This window comes from Candoia aspera, chromosome 2 (genome assembly GCF_035149785.1).
Source record: "Candoia aspera isolate rCanAsp1 chromosome 2, rCanAsp1.hap2, whole genome shotgun sequence".
Classification (NCBI taxonomy): Eukaryota; Metazoa; Chordata; class Lepidosauria; order Squamata; family Boidae; genus Candoia; species Candoia aspera.
This window is the reverse complement of record NC_086154.1, coordinates 13149600-13169317: the sequence shown is the minus strand read 5'-3', so window position 1 is coordinate 13169317 and position 19718 is coordinate 13149600. Positions and strand designations below refer to the sequence as shown.

General features: G+C 42.0%; 1 protein-coding gene across 1 annotated transcript; it reads right to left on the bottom strand.

Annotated features, from left to right (window-relative positions):
- Positions 1-63: 63 nt before the first annotated feature.
- Positions 64-10994, bottom strand: LST1 (leukocyte specific transcript 1). Its single transcript, XM_063291271.1, has 5 exons — positions 10770-10994; positions 9655-9715; positions 3609-3716; positions 1705-1727; positions 64-482 (listed from the first exon to the last, which is right to left on the bottom strand). Exons 2-5 carry the CDS (start codon positions 9689-9691, stop codon positions 231-233), a joined length of 420 nt encoding a protein of 139 aa, XP_063147341.1. The 5' UTR covers positions 9692-9715; positions 10770-10994; the 3' UTR covers positions 64-230.
- Positions 10995-19718: the final 8724 nt, after the last annotated feature.

Below are 19718 nucleotides of genomic sequence, written 5' to 3'. Positions count from 1 at the left end.
TCCCTGCAAAAATCCAAGCTGATTCAGTTTGTACATCATGGCTGGAGACTGGAGCATGGGGACAGACCTGCAGACGATATATGAATATATACTAAACATGCATAAACAATATAGCTATAGAATTGGGCTTCTTGAGAAGGAAAATGTTAGTGCAAGAGACTTACCATCCACTTGGAATACACAAAGCTTCTTCCCCTTGGCTGACTCCCTTATTCCAAGCCACATGAAACTCATTCTGCTTCTACAGATATATGGTCCTCCCCCTCCCCATCCTTCACCCCACTGTCCTCTTTTGGCTGGTCACTGACAACATTTTCCTGGCTGGGAACTTCCTTCAGCACAGCCACTGTTGCATAGTCACTGTTCTGAACGGCCTGCGTGTCTGGGCTGGTTCCCCCATCGCATTGTCCCCTGCTGGAGTCCGGAAGGTTCTGTAATTCAGCATAATGCACGTCAGCTTCAAAGGTGTTTTCTGACATACCCTGATGAATTGAGAAAGGACTGAGCTGAAGGTTGGTGCTAGAAGACTGCAGCTGACACGGTCAGTTTGTAAATTTCCCCCCTGCCCTATGCAAGGGCTTCCAAAGGGATGTCAGAAAAATCAAAATGGCAGCCACAACTGTGCGATTGAAGCTCTGCCCCTTTTTTTCTCTGCACCACAACACACATAAAAAGGGGTGGGGCTTTGAGCACAGAATTGTGGCTGCCAATCTGACTTTTCTGACCCCCCCACCCCCCCACCGCTGGATGCCCCTGCTTCCGTGCTCCCCTTCCCACCTCCCTCTGAACCCTTTGAGCAATGAGAGAAACTCCAACTTCCAAATTTCCCCTGCCACATTTCGAACTCTAGACCCCTTCCTTTCTTCTGGTGAAACCCAACCCATTGATGCAAAGCCCTCCACTCCGCTTTCCTTCAGCCCTTTTCAAGTCCTGGCCTTCTTCGTCCCCCTTCCTGTAGCCTGGCAACTCTTAATGGACTTTTGCTGATTAGGACTGAATGACGAGGCTTGATCATTTGTCTAATGATAAGAGATCAGACATAGGAAGAAGAGATCCTTTGCTGAAATATCAGAGAAGGTGATAAGTTACTGAAGTAGTTTGTACCTGTCTTGATGGAGTCATTTCTTTATATATCTTTTTTCTTTATTACTTTTTTCTCTCCTCCTCCTCTGCATTTTTTTTTAGTTTTCACTTTTTATATCCTTCTTAGAAATATCTCTAATATTCTCTCCTTCCTCTTATCGCTACAGCAGCAACCCTGTAGGGTAGGTTGGGCTGAGGGGCAATGCTTAAAGTCACCCAGTGGGTTTCTGCAACTGAAAGTTGGAGAAATTAAATTAAATTTATCTGGACGTCAGGAGTCTGCATCGATCAACCAAGGTGCAGAACAGGAGGACCAGAAACCCTTAGCTGATGTCCAAGCTGGGACAAAATCTGATCTTAAGTTTCCCCAATGCTTCCCTGTTTTCATCATCAATCATCACCATCGTCGTCATCATCGTCATTATCATCGTCATCATCTATTAAATTTATATAGCACCCATCTCCCAGCGACTCTCATCAGCCCAAGTTGACAGGAATGAGGAGCATTCTTTAAATTTTTCATTAACTTTAGAGAACTGGGATGTCAGGAAGTTTTCAGCATCTTTCAAAATTCACCTCCCTACATTCTGCCCATCCCACTCTAAATCCCACTGTACGTACCTCTGACAGTTTTAGCTTCTTCACTGCAAAGGCAAAAGAGTGGTAGAAAAAATATTATTCAGATTAGAATTTGGTGTCTTTTAGCTATGGACAGCAAAGATGTTGCATTATCAGAGATTATCAGACAATCCAGATATTTTTATATGGGAAACTAACAGGTAAGGGTTAAGCACAATCTGCCATGCACAGTATTTTGTATTTGCAACCCAAATCAGCATCATCAGGAATATACTGAAGTCTTTTTTTTTTAATTTAGATGTTGCAATGACTTCCATCAGCTATGAAAAGCAATAGCAATCAAATCTAGAGGAATATCAACTTTCCTTCGTTTACATAATTTTACATATCATTTTCCCCATATAATTTCCTGCTAATTAGTCCATCAGTTATTACATCCACTTTCAACTTTCGGAAATACACATTCTTTTAGGATGCATCTGTCTTGGATAAAGGAGGTAGGATTTGCAGATTTTTGAGTGGGACAAACAATACAAGCAGATTCTACCCAGCATGAGGAACTGGGCTATGATAGACTTTTATGAATCATGGCATTTTGCAAGACAAAAAATCCCACAGATTTCTTTACATTGTCTGGACCAGTGTTTCTCAACCTTGGCATCTTTAAGAAGTGTGGACTTCAACTCCACACTTTAAGAAGCGTGGACTTCAACATAGCTGGCTGTGGAATTCTGGGAATTGAAGTCCCCACTTCTTAAAGTTGTCAAGGTTGAGAATCACTGGTCTAGTCTGTAACAGAATCATAACGTTTGAAATAAACATCTAGGTCAGCCTTTCTCAACCTTTTGACCCTGGAGGAACCCTTGAAATATTTTTCAGGCCTCAGGGAACCCCTGCACATTCAGGCTCAAATATAGGCCAGAAGTTACAAACTTACTATATTCGTTTCATGGGTAGGCCTGCATATATGCATTAAGGGTGTTCTTAAACTAAAAATAAAGAATGAAACTTATCTCTTTAATGTGAAGTTGCCCAAATTTGAAATAATTTTTTAAATAAATCATGATCTCCCAGGGAACCCCCAGTGACCTCTTGCAGAACCCTGGTTGAGAAACCCTGATCTAGGTCATCAAGCCCAACTCAGTGCAGTCCTGATGTTGAGAACTTCGATTTATAATCTTTCCATGCTTTCCCATCACTTTTCCCATCCTTTTTTCTTATTAAAAAAATCTTTTGGGAGAGAAAGATGCATTTACCTCCATGATGCTAGAAACCTTTCTATCTGATGTCCATCAGTTTTCTGATTTCAAAATATTCCCATGAAACTGTTCTAATTTGTGCTATTGTTTTTCCAATGAGGATTCAATGAAAAAAAAAGCTGATTTCTTTTTTACAAAAATGTGGAGAATGGGAGTTCTGAACAGAACAGAACAGAACAGACTTCATTATGGTCAGTGACCAGTGCAAAAATGGGTGTTCTGCATTTCCAAACATTTTATCCCCATCTTTAGAGGGCCCAAATTTCTTTTTTTTAATAATTTTATTAAAATTATAAAAAGAACAATAAAAGATAAAAAATAAATACAGAACAGTAAAAGATAAAAAAATACAAAAAATATATTTAAAAAATCAACCCCCCTTTTTCAGAAAACAACTTCCCACCCTCATCACAAGTATAAACCATTTCATAATTTCTTCACCCCTCTTAATAAATATGAAACTCTTCATCCCATAATACATCTCTTAGTAATAACCAAATCAAATAGATAACATCTTCTCCTTTTCAAATTATCAGCAAAAAGTCCAAACAGAGCTCTAGAATATTGAAGTTAATTAACAAATATATAACTCAACTTTCCACATCTCAATTCGTAGTAGAGGGCCTGAATTTCTGTGCCCATGTTTAAAGACCCCACCCCAGCAACTTTTCAACTCTAGATACTCACCTCTTTTACAGACCCGGCACAGGCATATGGAGAGGACAACAATTGCCAACAGCATCAAGAAGACAACACCAGCTGCCACAAGTATTGCCCATTGTGGAAAAGTACATCCTGCAAGCAGATTCATCAGGAAAGACATCACTGAGCAGTGGTCCCTTCTTCTCCATCACTATGTCTATCGTGACCCATTCATTCATTCATTCATTCATTCATTCGATTTATATGGCTGCCCAATTTGGAAGAGAGACTCTGAGCAGCTTATAATTTTAAAAAGAAATTATACACTATATTTTACTATACTTTACTATGCCTTTGTAACATAAAATAACAACAACAACAACAACAACATTATGGAATAACAGAAGTGACCAAGACCAACCAACATACAGTATTGTGCATTCAAAGGTCTTGCATTCTATGTGGGCTCATCCCACAGTCTGGCCAATGGTTGGAGCCAGTGCCAGATTTTTCAGGTCTTGTGGATGGACAGAAGGTTCAGGGCCCTCTGAACCTCAGGGAATGATACAAGAGAGCAGGTATGCCCCCTGGGTCCCACTAGGTAGCCTTGCTTCATCAAAGGGACCCAAACCTCATTACCTGGACTATGATGGTTATTCTAGATATAACCCAGATTCACATCACCCTGAATCATAAGGTTGAATCATAAGGCTACTGACCACATAAGGCTACAGTGAACCATAAATCACAAGGCTACAGTGAATCATAAGGCCACAGACCAGAGATGGCAACATCTTTTGCTGTACCCGAAATGTGGCCTACAGAGAATCTCCTAAAACTTGCTATTGAATTGTAAAATGTTAATATGACAGAATGGGAACATTTTCAAATACAAGGGCTGTGCTACACATTGAATTCTAAGGCAAAAAGATCTTTGGCAATGCATAGGGTTGCACCTATCTGCAATTCAATGCCTTCCACCGAGCCCATCTTTCCTGGGGATTGCAGGGCAGCAGTGAAGGGCAGACCCATGATCCCATATGAAGTCTGTAACATTTGTGGGTTTTTAAAAAAATAATTAAATTTAATTAAACCAAAGTTTGGCTTTGCCATGACATTATCCATTTCTTTGTCCTGGCGCCATCTATCTATCTATCTATCTATCTATCTATCTATCTATCTATCTATCTATTTATTTTCCCAAGGGTTTCCTTTAGCAAATGCTCAAAGGCCGAGAGTGGTCCTCAGGCCTAAAGCGATCTGCCGTAGACATGAGAGTTCCCTTCCACCCTGTCCAGCTTTCTGTTCTTCCTAATGATGGGTGGATGGATGGATGGATGAATAGTTTGGAATGATATTGGAATTGTATCATAAAACAGAATCAAAGCAATTACAAAATGTTTACCATTTAATCTAAAAAAGGAATTGATGGCGAGTCTCCTGGCAGCTTTCTGACTTGCATTAGAGTTCCAATTGTCAACTATTGAAAAATCAACAGCAACCAATAACAAGAGAAGATAGCTACTTTGGTGGTGGTGTTTTTTTCAAATTCATTTCTAAGAATGACTCACGTGAGTTTTGACAGCAAGCCTAGTCTGACATCTACTCAAAATGCAATCCCATACCCACCTACCTGGGAGTAAACCTTGGTGAACTTAATGAGACTTACATCAAAGTAGGCATTGATAGAACTGGGCCCAAATGGTGACATTCTCCACCAGATTTGTGGGCAGAGAAATAGGGTGAATGATTTCTCCAGATTTCCCCAGAAGAAAAAATTCTCCAACAATTTCTCAGTGAAACCAATTAAAAAAAAAAAATCTAGTGGGACAAATTCTTTCCTTGGGACATATTTGAATTTGATTAATTCAATTTTACAGGGAGGAAAGATGCCAGAGAGTTGGAAAGAGGCTAATATAATAATATAATAATACCCAAAGAGGGGCAAGATTTGAATTTAACGAGAAACTATAGACCGATATAACTATTGAATAATTATTATAAGTTGCTCACAATGATTCTAGCTGACAGACTGAAAATAATTTTGCAAAAATTTATTCATGAGGATCAATGTGGGTTTTTATCTAAAAGACAGTTAAAGGATAAAGTTAAAAACATGCTGGACATTTTGGAATATTTGGGGCAACATAATGAAAAACAAGCCACATTGATCTTCTTGGATGCAGAGAAGGCTTTTGACAGTTTGAACTGGGCTTTTCTATTTAAAGTTTCGGAAGATACGAATTTTGGAGAGGACTTCATAAAATGGGTAAGATCTGATTTATACTTTGCAGAAAGCACAAATAATTGTTAATGGAGAGCTAGCAAAACCGTGTGAGATACAAAAAGGAGCAAGACAGGGCTGCCATTGTCATCTCTCTTCTTTATTTTGGCCCTTGAACTATTGAATACAGATATAAGACAAGATGAGAGGATTATAGGAGTAAAATTTTATCTATCAAATTCGTCACCACCCATCTCCTCCCACCAGAGGGACTCAGACTTATAAGCTAAGAACTTTTCCAGATGACTTGGTGTTGGTTCTGGAAGATCCTTTAAAGGGAACTGAAATATGAATGGGCAAACTAAAAGAATTTGGTGCATCAGCAGGTTTTAAGATTAACGAACAGAAGACGAAGATGTTTACAAAAAATATGAAAATAGAAGATCAAACAGAATTGATGAATAAAACGGGTTTTAAGATTGAGAAGGTAAAATATGTGGGTATTATTTTGACAAACATGAATTGTATGTTATTTCAAAATAATTATGTTAAAACATGGAATGAAGTTTAAAAAGATACGTTAAGATGGGAAAAATTACAATTTTCTTTGCTGGGGAGAATTTCTGTGATTAAGATGAATGTTTTCCTAGAATGCTGTTTTTGTTTCAGACAATACCTGTTTTGACAACTGAGGCACCATTCAGCAATGGCAGAAAGATGTATCTAAATTTGTGTGGCAGGTTATATTTATATATTTAACCACAAGTTAAATATAAGATGCTACAAGATGCAAAGGAAAGAGGTCTACCTGATTTGAAATTGTATTTTGCAGCTTGCTGTTTGGTTTGGGTGAAAGTGTGGGTGTTGCTGAGAAATGAAAGACTTTTGAAGAACACGACCTGAGATTTGGGTGGCACGGGTATCTGTGGCATGACAAAGTCAAGGTTAATGTGGATTTTAAAAACCACTATGTAGATGTGCTATATTGAGAATATGGAATAGATACAAACCCACATTGTGCCTGATAATAATTTTGTGGCTCTCAGCACAAGAAGCATTTTACAGACGAGAAATAATAAGCAAGCACAAATGACTAACCTATTATGAGATACTAGAATTTTGTCAAGGGGAATGTAAAATAAACGCAAGAGAAGTTCTCGTGCAGACGGATATGCTTGTCAACAGTTTTCTTACGTACAATTATCAGAAAGATTTAAAGTAGGTCAAAGAATTTATGGTTTTGACCATTGCGAAATTGAGTTTGAAACAGAATGGTGTACAAATGATGGACATGTAATTGCTAAAATAATGTACTGAAATTTGAAACAGAAGAAGAACAAGTGAAAGAATGTATGATAAAGTGGGCTAAAAACTTTGGTTATAATATACAGATGGAACAATGGGAAAATACATGGTTGAAAGAATTGAAATTTACATTATATTATAATTTTAAAGAGAATTTTTATAAAATGAGGTACTGTTGGTATATGTCACTAGAGGAATTGTTGAGAATATATAAAGGTACCTCAAATTTATGCTGGAAATGTGAACAACAAAAAGGGATGTTTTATTACTTTTGGTCGATGTGTAAAAAAGCTAGAAAGTTTTGGATTCAAATACATACCCTGAATCAGAGGATTGGAAAGGCTGAATAAAATTGAAATTGGAGGCTATATATAAACAGTTGGAAAAAGGACATGAAATTTTGTTTTTATACATGATAACAGCAGCAAGATTATTATATGCGCAAAGATGGAAAGGCTCAGTACTACCTACAATGGAGGAATAGTTGGTGAAGATGATAGGATTTGCTGAAATGGCCAAATTGATTAGAGAAAAGACAATATCAATATTTATTGCTGACTGCAAAACCCAGCAACCGACCAACCGACCAGAGTCGCTTTCTGAATGAGAGGGGCAGTGACGAAATTCGGAATATAAATAAATAAATAAATAAATAATATAAATGAACCTTCAGCTCTGTATTTCCATAATGCTATCATTATGAAACTTTCCATAATTCAAGGCCCTTCGTTTTATCACACATTTTCTCTCAAGAATTGCATAGTAAACTTCCTTTTTCACACAAATCCATTTCTCAGGGTGTACCTCCGAAAAGTTGATCATGGTGGCCTCTTGAGTTCTTTCAGTTAGAATTCTGCCCAGCTTTTTACCAAGGCCCACTGGGAAATAATCCCTTTTCTGTACACACTCTTGCCATCTTTTCGTAGTCTAGGGGAATAATATCAGCATTCTTCCTGTCATCAGACCCAAGAATAGTCTTCAACTCATGTTCAACAAGTAGCACAGCCTCTCCATAAGCAAACCACTTCCCTATTTCAACATCTCTCCATTTACGCCATCCATGCTTGCTGCAGCGTTACTATTTTACAGCATTCTCTCACCCATCATACTTTCAGATTTAGCTGCTGTCCTTTTCTAGGTGTGCGTATCAACAGATTTATGCTTAAACCATATATCTGAAAGCAATAGATCATTTTTCTCAGCAGATACTCACCAAACAAATAATCATTCTCATCATTATTGGGTCTTAGTCCATTCATTTTTTTATGCTGTCTCTCATCACACCCTGATCTATCTATGTACGTCCCACAGATCCCATTCATTTAGAGTGTTGCACAATGTCTCCCCAAAACTCATCTCTGTTTCTTTATCACTCTTCACTGGAGTGTAATATCCAACTACCATCAGTCTTGTTGTTGTTGTTTATTCATTTAGTTGCTTCCGACTCTTCGTGACTTCATGGACCAGCCCACGCCAGAGCTTCCTGTCGGTCAACACCCCCAGCTCCCCCAGGGACGAGTCCGTCACCTCTAGGATATCATCCATCCACCTTGCCCTTGGTCGGCCCCTCTTCCTTTTGCCCTCCACTCCCCCCAGCATCAGCATCTTCTCCAGGGTGTCCTGTCTTCTCATTGTGTGGCCAAAGTATTTCAGTTTTGCCTTTAATATCATTCCCTCAAGTGAGCAGTCTGGCTTTATTTCCTGGAGGATGGACTGGAGGATGGACCATCAGTCTACTACCTCCTATTTCCACATGGACCCACAACAGTCTAGATTACATCAATTCATACTTTCTGGCACACATTTTAGCCATTTTGTTCATGCTTAAATCTATGCTATCACTTCTATACATGTATTCATCAGTCCCACATCACACGATCAGTCCACCATGGTTCAGTTCTGTATTTCCTCTGTCTCTTATTTTCACAAAAACACAACATACATATTTTTCTTTTTCTTTTTTTTTCATTTCATTCATTGATTCATGGTCTTTATCATTCATTTCTCTTGGATTCCAAGTTGCAATCTGAGATGATAGAGGTAGATAAGATTCGTATACTGCAATCCCCACAGACTGTATCATCCATCATGGCTTTGGCCAACCAAGGCTTTCACCTAATGCTTTTTAGTAAAAGTTGCTAGTCTTAATCATACCCGTGCTTTATGAAACATTTCCTGCTAATGGTAAGGGCAATGCTGGTCCATTTTGGCACATTTTGGCCAATACACTATAAGCACCAACCATGATTACGCTGTTCTATGCAAGCTCAATCTCTAATCTAGTGGCTACCTTGCAAGCCAACATACTGTTGCCGGTATCCCACGACCTAGGACATATATATTCAGTGGGCTATCACACTCAAGATGTATCTCCAAAATCCTAATTTCCAAGAACACTTGCTAAGGGATTGTCGTTGAGCTGGCTTGGACTAACAATGGCTTCAACTTGCAATTAAATCACCATTTGGAAAGCCCCCGAGGTCATCCCCAGTTCTAGAACATGGATTCTTCTGAAGAAGTTTAATTTCAAAGGGTGAAATATATAAGCTAAACAACACTTACCATTATTACATATTTTATCTCCAAAAAGAGAATTCATTTCCAATGTTATTGGGGAAGTATTCTGAAAAACAAAGAACACAAGAGCAAATGGCAGGAGACTTATGGAAGTGATGGAGGCAGAGAGGGAACTATAGAGCGCAAATGATAAAATGTGGGTTGCGACATCATCCTGCATCATCATCATTGTTGTTGTTATTATTATTGTGGGAGTCAGGACAATTCTCCTCCTCCTCCTCCTCCTCCTCCTCCTCCTCCTCCCCAAGTACAAAATGCTGGGGTTGATGTCACAACATACATTTCATCATTTTCCCCTTCATTTCCACTTGTACCAATGCCGATGGATCAACAAATCATTTTAGGGAAATCTCTCTCCCATTATTGATCTTAATGAAGAATCCCAAAGGTTACCCTGGAAGGGGTAACCAGAAGTTTCACTTACAAAAAACACCGACCCACAGTGTTTTAAAAGCTTAAAGGATTTGAGCGGTGGTGCTACTACAGCAGATGTCTGAGACAAATACGCAGGGTCCACTCCGCAGAGCCTACTTGCCACAAGTAAGTGAGGCAACATGCATTGCAATCTAATGATCCACCCCGCCACCCCCTTAAGATCAAGTTCTACAATTGCCTATCACAATTTTCTCCCAGAATTCTTCAAGTTGCTGAGGTTGAAAATCACTGGCCTGTCAGCATCCCTGGCTTCACATTCACTCCATAAGTGCAGTGGCATAATAAGTTAGGTACCTTCTCATTTGAGAGCCAGTTTGGTATAGTGGTGAAGGCACCAAGCTAGAAACTGGGAGATGGTAAGTTCTAGTCCCACCTTAGGCACGAAGCCAGCTGGGTGACCTGGGGCCAGTCCCTCCCTCTCAGCTCTCAGAAGAAGCGGGCAAGGGCAAACCACTTCCAAAATCTGACCAAGAAAACTGCAGGGACTTGTCCAGGGAGTTGCCAGGAGTCAACAGTGACTCAAAGGCAGACACACACACACCCCTCCTCATTCACCAAATCCTTTCCACTTCCCAAAATCATCTGGACTTACATTTGCCTCCTTCCTAGTTGTTGTCTCACTTGAAAGCAGTCAACTTTCTAGGGTGGCTTTGGACCCTTCTTACCTTCTTCTCCTTATCCAGCTGGATCTCCTCTGGAAGTCTCGGCTTCCTTCACCATTCCAGACACTTGAGCGTCTACTTTCAACTGCCTGCCTTCTTTTGGATCTGAGGCATTTCTGCTTCTGACAGATGCTAAAAAAAAAAAAAAAGCTCACTGAAACTTCTGCTTCCACCAGGAAACCCAGACCTACCACACAGACTAGCAGTGGACAAGCAGATGTTTCCACTCAGCCACATGGCTGAACAAAAGAGGCCTGAATATGTTTCTGTGTGTGGGAGGGGAAGTTGCTGAGTTTGTTCAGCAGAAATACCGGCCCCGTTCCATGTTTAACTGGGTCAGCGGAAGGGAGTGATATGAGGGTGCCACGGAGACATCAAGAAGGGGTTTAGTGCTCAGTCAACTTCAAGCGGGTTAGATTTAGCCACCCCAGAGGGGTAACCTAGTTCTACTCACTCAGCTATGCCACCTAGTTCAACCAAGAGCAGCGCTGGAGAGAAAGAACAAGGGAAGAACAGACTTCTCCATTATAGAATTGCCATAATTTATTTTTATTTTTGCAGAACACATCATGCGACATGCTGGGCTTGAGGAATCCAAGGCTGGAGTTAAAATCTCTGGAAGAAACATTAACAATCTCAGATATGCAGATGATACCACTTTGATGGTTGAAGGTGAAGAGGAACTGAGGAGCCTTATGATGAAGGTGAAAGAAGAAAGTGCAAAAGCTGGCTTGCAGCTAAACCTCAAAAAAACCAAGATTATGGCAACCAGCTTGATTGATAACTGGCAAATAGAGGGAGAAAATGTAGACACAGTGAAAGACTTTGTATTTCTAGGTGCGAAGATTACTGCAGATGCTGACTGCAGTCAGGAAATCAGAAGACCCTTAATCCTTGGGAGAAGAGCAATGACAAATCTCGATAAAATAGTTAAGAGCAGAGACATCACACTGACAACAAAGGTCCGCATAGTTAAAGCAATGGTGTTCCCCGTAGTAACATATGGCTGCGAGAGCTGGACCATAAGGAAGGCTGAGAGAAGGAAGATCGATGCTTTTGAACTGTGGTGTTGGAGGAAAATTCTGAGAGTGCCTTGGACTGCCAGAAGATCAAACCAGTCCATCCTCCAGGAAATCAAGCCAGACTGCTCACTTGAGGGAATGATATTAAAGGCAAAACTGAAATACTTTGGCCACATAACGAGAAGACAGGACACCCTGGAGAAGATGCTGATGCTGGGGAGAGTGGAAGGCAAAAGGAAGAGGGGCTGACCAAGGTCAAGGTGGATGGATGATATTCTGGAGGTGACGGACTCGTCCCTGGGGGCGCTGGGGGTGTTGACGACCGACAGGAAGCTCTGGCGTGGGCTGGTCCATGAAGTCACGAAGAGTCGGAAGTGAATGAACGAATAAACAACAAATTTTTATTTTTATTAAAAGTTTTTACCTAGCTAAAAGGCAAATACAGACTTATATGAAGGAAAGAAAAAGAGAAAAGAGAAAAGTGCAGAGAAGAATACTGTTAAAGAAAGAAAGAAAAGATGAAGAAGCGACTTGCACCCTTCTTGACAGCAGTTACAGACAACCTCATTACCCCTCCTCTCTCCTTAACATTATAGAAATCCCTTCAGCCCCTTATTCAAACTTTTTTCAACTGTCAAATCCAGAAATCGCCATTTCACTTTTTCCCATTTTCAGCAAAAAGTTTATAAAAGGTTTCCAGTCTTTTATAAAAGGACTTATTATTTAGTCCCTGACCAAACAGGTCAGCTTTTCCATCTCTGTTAGTTCTGCCATCTTCACATCGCCATCCCAGCAGTGTGGGTACAGGTAGTCCTTGACTTACAACCACAATAGGGACCATAAAATTCATCATTAAGCAGTGCAGTTGTTAAGCGAGGCATCATGACCACACCCAATTTTATGACCTCTTCTGTCATGGTCATTAAGTGAATCACCATGGTTGTTAAGTGAATTGTGGTTGTTAAGCAAATCCAGCTTCCCTCATTGACTTTGCTTGTTGGAAGCCAGCTGGGAAGGTGGTAAATGGCAATCACACGACTCCGGGACACTGCAATCGTCAGAAATACAAGCTGGTTGCCAGGTGCCTGAATTCTGATCACATGACCGTGGGGATGCTGTGATAGTTGTAAGTGCGAGGACCAATTATAAGTCACTTTTTTCAGCGCTGTTGTAACTTCGAATGGCACGCTAAACGAATGGTCGCAAGTCAAGGACTGCCTGTATTTCAGTATTTCTCCATCTTTGTGCCTATAATAATCTTGCTGCGGTTACCATAAATAAAATTAGTCTTCCATAACTCATTTCTATTGGCTATCCATAAGTCCCAATAAGAAAAGGTCTAGTTTCATCTCAATATTAAGTTTCAAAATTCTTTGCATCGTCATATGGTAGAATTGCCATAATTCGGAATCACAGAAGACACTTCCCAAATACCAGTGGTCTACCCTGGCCAAGCGGTGCCTCCTGCTGCCTCCCTGGCCAATGGGGAGGGATCTTGTGAGCGAATGAAGTCTTGCCAGTCCCCTCCTATTGCTGAGTTTTTTTTAATTTCAATCACTTCTTGGAAAAAGTGACCCTTTTATTTCACAGGCAGTGAGTTTTGACAGGGCTCCTCAAAATGGTCAATATGGACCCCCAAGGGTCGATGGGACTATCCGAGATCAGTGCTTCTTGTTGTTGTTATCATGATCATCATCTTTATCAGTATCATTATTACTATTATTCATAGTACTGTTGAAATATATGGGGTCAATGGTATGGGGGTTAATGAACAAAATGAAACTTCATGAAGGGGTCAATGAGCTGAAGAGTTTGGGGACCCCTGGTTTTGACCCCACCATTCTGATTGCTGCCAGAAACATTGGTGAGGAGATAGGGCTGGATTAGGAGCTGGCTAGGTTAAGGGTATTGTGGAAACAGCCCATGAAAACTTCTAGCCTCAGCTCCTACACAACCTGTAGGAGTAGGGGAATTCTAGTGCCTTTAATTTTCTCTGTGTGTGTGCTTCCGAGTCAGTGTTGACTCCTGGTGACTGCCTGGACAAGTCCCTGCAGATTTCTTGGCAAGGATTTTTGGAAGTGGTTTGCCATTGCCTCCTTCCTAGGTCTGAAAGAGAGTGACTGGCCCAAGTTCACCCAGCTGGCTTTGTGCCTAAGACGAGACTATAACTCACCATCTCCCAGTTTCTAGCCCGGTGTCTTAACCACTACACCAAACTAGTTCTCCCAGTGCCTTTAATACTTAAGTAGATTTTCAGCAAGATGGGCCAATCTTGTTGCTGGGCGAAGTTCTATGTTTTTTGGCAGGGACTGTCCCAGACCCTGCATAGGCAAGTGAGGGATTGTCCCTCCCAGCACAAATCTACCACATTACTTAGATCAGCCCCACAAGTCCTGCTGTGCTGGCTGATTGTAGTGGAGGGTGTTCCTGGGAGGGATGAGTGATGAATGTAGTGGCAGAAGTAGATATGTGTATTTCTGGTAGAACACACGTTACACCTCTGCTTTGCGAGCTGCATTGGTTACTGGTTTGCTTCCAGGTGCTGGTTTTGACCTTTAAAGCCCTTCGTGGCATGGGACCAGGTTGTTTGGGGGACCCCCTCTCCCTGATTTCATCTGCCCATCCCACCAGATCTAGCAGGGAGGGTATGTTATGGGTTCTGTCATCTAGGGAGCTACATTTGGTGGGCCCTGGGCAGCGGGCCTTTTCTGCTGTGGCCCCTGCGTTGTGGGATCTTCTCCCCCCTTGAGGTGAGGTCAGCCTTGTCACGGTTGAGCTTCCAGAGGTCCCTCAAGACTTGGTTTTGCCAGCAGGCCTGGGGACCCCAGGGGACGGAGGAACTAGTGAGGTGGCTCCCTTATTATTAACATCCCTTTGTCCACTTTTTTTTAGTTCGGTTTTTATAGTTTTTAATGTTTTTAATAATTAATAATGATAGCAACCTTTCAATACTTGAAGGGCTGTAACAGGAGAGAGGATATTGATTTATTCACCATAGTTCCTGACATTAGGACAAGAACCAATGGGTGGAAGCTTCACAGAGGGAAAGCTGAACTTGAAATAAGGAGAAATTCCTTGACGGTGGGAACTATTAAGCAGTGGAACAGTCCAGCTCCTAGAGTTGTGGAGGCTCCATCCAAAGGGTTGGACAACTATCATGAAAATTCCTGCCCTGGGCAGGTGGTTGGACTACAAGTCCTCCAAGATGCCTTCCAAACTTAGGTGTCTATGACTCCATGATTCTATGATGCCATGAATCTGCAGAGAAACAAGACAGAGGAGCACGGAGATGGATATGCTACTTGGGATCATATCATTTGGGCATTCCCTCCAATTGAGGGGTTGCTGAGCCTCCATCTTGCAGGACCCTTTACCTTTTTCAGCTTGGTCAGATGTTAATCCATAGATCTGTACTCTCCGCTAAGTATTATATACCAAACTGCACACACATATTCCTGTCTGATTTGATGATAAGACCCAGAAAGCAGTAGGGCCAGAACTGAAGGAAAGAAGGGAGGGAGGGAGGGAGTCATGTTTGAAAGTAGTGTTGGAAGTCCTGGCAAATCCAGCATGCCTCATTAGCATGTGAATTCGCATGTAAATTGAGTTGTCCCACAATGCAACTCTGAGGAAGCTGTTTGTTGCCACTCCCACTTCCTCTTTCTCTCTTCTCTCCATCTTCCACCCAGGGAGAAGCAAGCATGCTGCTCTGCTCTCCATTCATCAGGGCCACGTGCTCGGGCCTTGATGAAGGATTCTGCCCCTTTCTTCCACGCAGCTCTTGGCAGCTGTAGGGCTGAGAGTTTAGGGCAAACTAAGTATTTAGAAAGAAAAAGAAGAACAAAGGAACTTCATCTTTTCCACCAAGATGGATGTAACAGAAGCAACAATAAAGTCAGTAAGAAATTCTTTTACTTATCTTAACCTAATCTGTCTAAGCGTGTGATTCTTTATGCTTGGGAGGGCTGAGTGTGTAAGATCAATAACGTGTTTCTCTGATGTGCTCATTAAAGCTATTTTAAAGATAATATTCTTTTTCTGTGTCAGCTTCTCAGCTGTGTTATAAGCTCTGCTTCATTTCAGTGGTTCTAGCAGGCCACTAAATTGGCTTCAAGTAGCACTGTGAGAAAATAAAGAACCTTGTAAAATACTCACTGTAACCTTAAACTTGGTGCCTTCCGGATGTGTTGAACTACAATTTCCATCATTTCTGCTCAATGCAACCTGGATTGGCTGGAGTTGATGGGTGTTGTAGTTTGAGACTACATTAAGCATAAGGTTGGGGACAAGGCTGCATTTGGGTGCAAGGTTTGACCAAGATATTGAAATCTAGAGCAGTAAATGGTGCCTCAACCCCCGACTGCCCTGGACAGTACAAAAAGCCAGCTGAGCTATCTAGGCACTCACGGAGCAGATCCTAAAATATCTTTCCCCCCAACAAAGTCAAAAGAAATAAATAACCATTCATGGCCTTTTCTGGACTTTGAAGAAGCAGGGTAGGAAGAGTATTGACGCTTTTGAACTTTGGTGTTAGGGAAGCCTCCTGAGAATAGCATGGACAGCCAAGAAAACAAACCAATGGATCATTGAACAAATCAACCCAGAGTTCTCCCTCGAGGCACAAATGACCAGGCTCAAATTATCCTATTTCAGACACAGGATGCGAAGATCCAGCTCTCTGGAAAAGAGAAATGCTGGGAAAGGTGGAAGGAAAGAGAAGAGGACAGCCAGCAGCAAAGTGGGTGGACTCAGTTACTATAATGGTGTGCGGGAAAGACCTTGGGAGACTGGGCCAAGAGACGCTGCCTAAGGAATGGTCAGATAAGAGACAGCACAGCCTGCAGCTGGATAGTGGGTGGGGCAAGAGGCTCGGAAGGGACCCTCCCTAGTTTCTCGGGCTGTAAAGGAGATGGGGGGAGAATTATACTTTCAGACTCGCAAGATCCTGTTAATGTAGCTTTACAATAAAGTAGAATTTGCTCATCTGGTCATGTTTCCAGTCTAGTAAGGCTGACAGTTACAGTGGCAATGGGGGCACCATTGGAAGACCAAAACACCAAGCTAGGGACAGATTGTTATTGAGAAAATCTATCTATATAGTCACCAGGAGTTGAAAACGACCTGATGGCACAAAATCAATCAATCACGGAAAATGCTGTGAATCCTTCAGAGCTCTCTGTGGGCCATAGCAGAATGAAGGGGAAGTGGGCTGGAACAGAAAGGCCCTTGAGCTCTTTGAACAGAAGGAAAGATTTTGCAGAGCGGAAATTGAGCTGGGTGGTGCCTACCACAACAGAAGAGCTGTGGGCTCACACCTGGTGAGAGTTTTGCTCTAGTGAGCCTGAGAGCCACCTTGCCCACAAGAGCTGCTCCTCGGGGAAAAGCTCAGACAAGAAAAGGCCCCAAATATCTCTTCTACCCAGCTTGAAAGCTCAGGAGTAAGACAAATGTAGAATGTGATGGGAAACACTAGAAGATAGGAAGTCATGGATTCAGCTGGCCAAACAAGAATTCCAGTCTCCTAGTCAATTAACAAAGTATTCAAATATGAGAGCACAAATGAGGTTTTGAGAGCCTCCACTATGTTCCAAGGCAGGTTTTGCCAGTCTTATACCCTCCAGATATCTTGGACTATGCTGACTGGGAATATTTGGATTGGTAGTCCCAATGGATCTGAAGGACACCATACCCCTAACCCACCCTAGACACTCCCAATCCCACCACCTTGGTGGAGAAGATCTACTGGAAAATGCAAAGGCTTAAGGCAGTCACAAAGGTCTTCCAGATGACTAGCCTTCTGTTCTTCAACCTTCCTGAACGTAATTTAAATAGGCTGTGTTGACCAATTTCCAATCTATATGGACATCAGGACACTAGGAACATGGACTTGTTTATGTTTGTGAATCTTCACACTCAGCAGAGAACTGCCAGGTCCAGCCAATCAGTGTTTGCCCTTTCTGGCCAAGGGCTGAGCTGAGAGAACTGACAGCCTCTCAGGGTGTGTTTTTGTGTTTGTCACGGTGGCAAATCTCTGTTGTCTTCCAAACTCCTAATGCTGCCATGCCACCAATTCTGCATTTGCGTTTCTAATCTTGTAGAGAGGTACCAGGATCTGCAAGGCAGGGTGAGCCAAGAATCTCTTCCAAGAAAACCAAGGTACAAGAGAGTGCAAACCCCTGATTGCGACTTCAAGGGCTCAGCGAGGAGGATTCATCTCATCCCACTACCTAGACCAGTGTTTCTCAACCTTGATGACTTTAAGATGTGGGGACTTCAACTCCCAGAATTCCCCAGCCAGCATGGTTGAGAAACACTGACATAGACTGTGCCTTTGTTCAGCCACATTTCAGTGAGCCATAAAGTACATTAGCTTAAGCTGAATTACCCTAATGGCCAAGCTGTAATCTGGCTGAGTAGTGAAGCTCATTAGTGGTCCTGCCCTTACAAAGGTCCTGCAGGACAGTTTAAGGGGAGGTATAGGTGGATTCCTGGTGCCATTTCCCTTCCCAGACAGCAGCACCAGCCAATAGGAAGAGCCACCACCAGTCATCCTCCTTAAACTGTGGTGGGGCAGACTTGGGCAAGTAAGGACAGCTCCTTGGGACAGAGGCTTCGGTTCATCTTTCAAGGTGCCTTAGTGGCAGATGATCTATCACTCAAGTCATTTCTGGACATGAATCTATTAGTCTTTTGAAAGACAAAATATTGGCTGGCTGAGAGATCAGGGGAGCGGAGGAGAGGGCAGGATGTGGCAGGATGTAGCAGGAAAGAGCTCACACCAAGCATCAAGAGAGCTCTCTCCTGCTTCATCCCAGGCTCATCCTCCACCCCACTGATCTATCTTCCAAGTTCTTTTTTGCCACATCTTCCTTTTGGATGGCCTCAGACCTCTGAGATGAACTACAAGGGGAAACTGGAGCGAGCATGCCTATAGCAGCTGAAAATGGCCAATGGAAGTTGGGTAGGTCCCAGTTTCTGTCACCACCTCTACCAACGTTGAGCATCCTCAAATGTTTGTAAGGCATAACTGTGTTGAGAGAAGAGGAAAAGCACTATGTAAATTGGAACAGCTAAGGATGAATGTAATTTGCCTCTATGGTGGGCTTAGATGTCCTCTGAAGACAGTTAGCAGGGCATCTCTGTACCTTCATGGGCGGAATGTGAAGATAAACCTGCAGTCTTTTGATCATACAGGGTTCCTGGTCATGCAAATCATAGGGTTTCCATTCAGCTGAATGCCATTAGTTGAAGAGGAGTCTGGACTGGGCATCACCTTCTCCTTTATGCACTCTGAATATTCAAAAACCTGAACAGAGCTTCTAAGGAAGGTATTTCTCACCCACTAATGGTTGTAATGGCCACAGCTGCAAGCATGGAGCTCCTGAGATCTCCTTCCATCTTTCTCAAGTGGAAGTTCATTACAGCCTTCTTTAGCCCTTCCCCAGAAAGCAGAATTGAAACAACCATTTGCAATGTAAGATTCGAGAAGTCATATACTACCAATAGAAGGGATTGCCTGTAGCTCAGGGTTGAACTGTGGAGTCCTTGATGCTCTCTGACCTTGGTTGTTTGCTTGCAGATGTTCTGTTGTCTGACTAGGCACAAACATCTGAAGATGTTGCCTAGTTGGACAACAAAACGTCTGCAAGCAAACAACCAAGGTCAGAGAGCATCAAGGATTCCACAAGTCATATACTGTATGGGTAAAGCATGATGCCATTCAAGAGCAAATATGCAGAAGACTTGGCCATGGTGCAGCTTTTTAGTCAAATGAAAAGTTGCATCAGAAGAAGCTCTCACTTCTGCCTCCTACCAGGAAAAAAATGGGAAATCATGTCCTCCCCCATATCTATCACCTTCACTGTTTTTGTACAGAATTGAAACCCAAGCTGGGGAAGCAATGTGAGATTAATGAACCAATTAGCTCAGT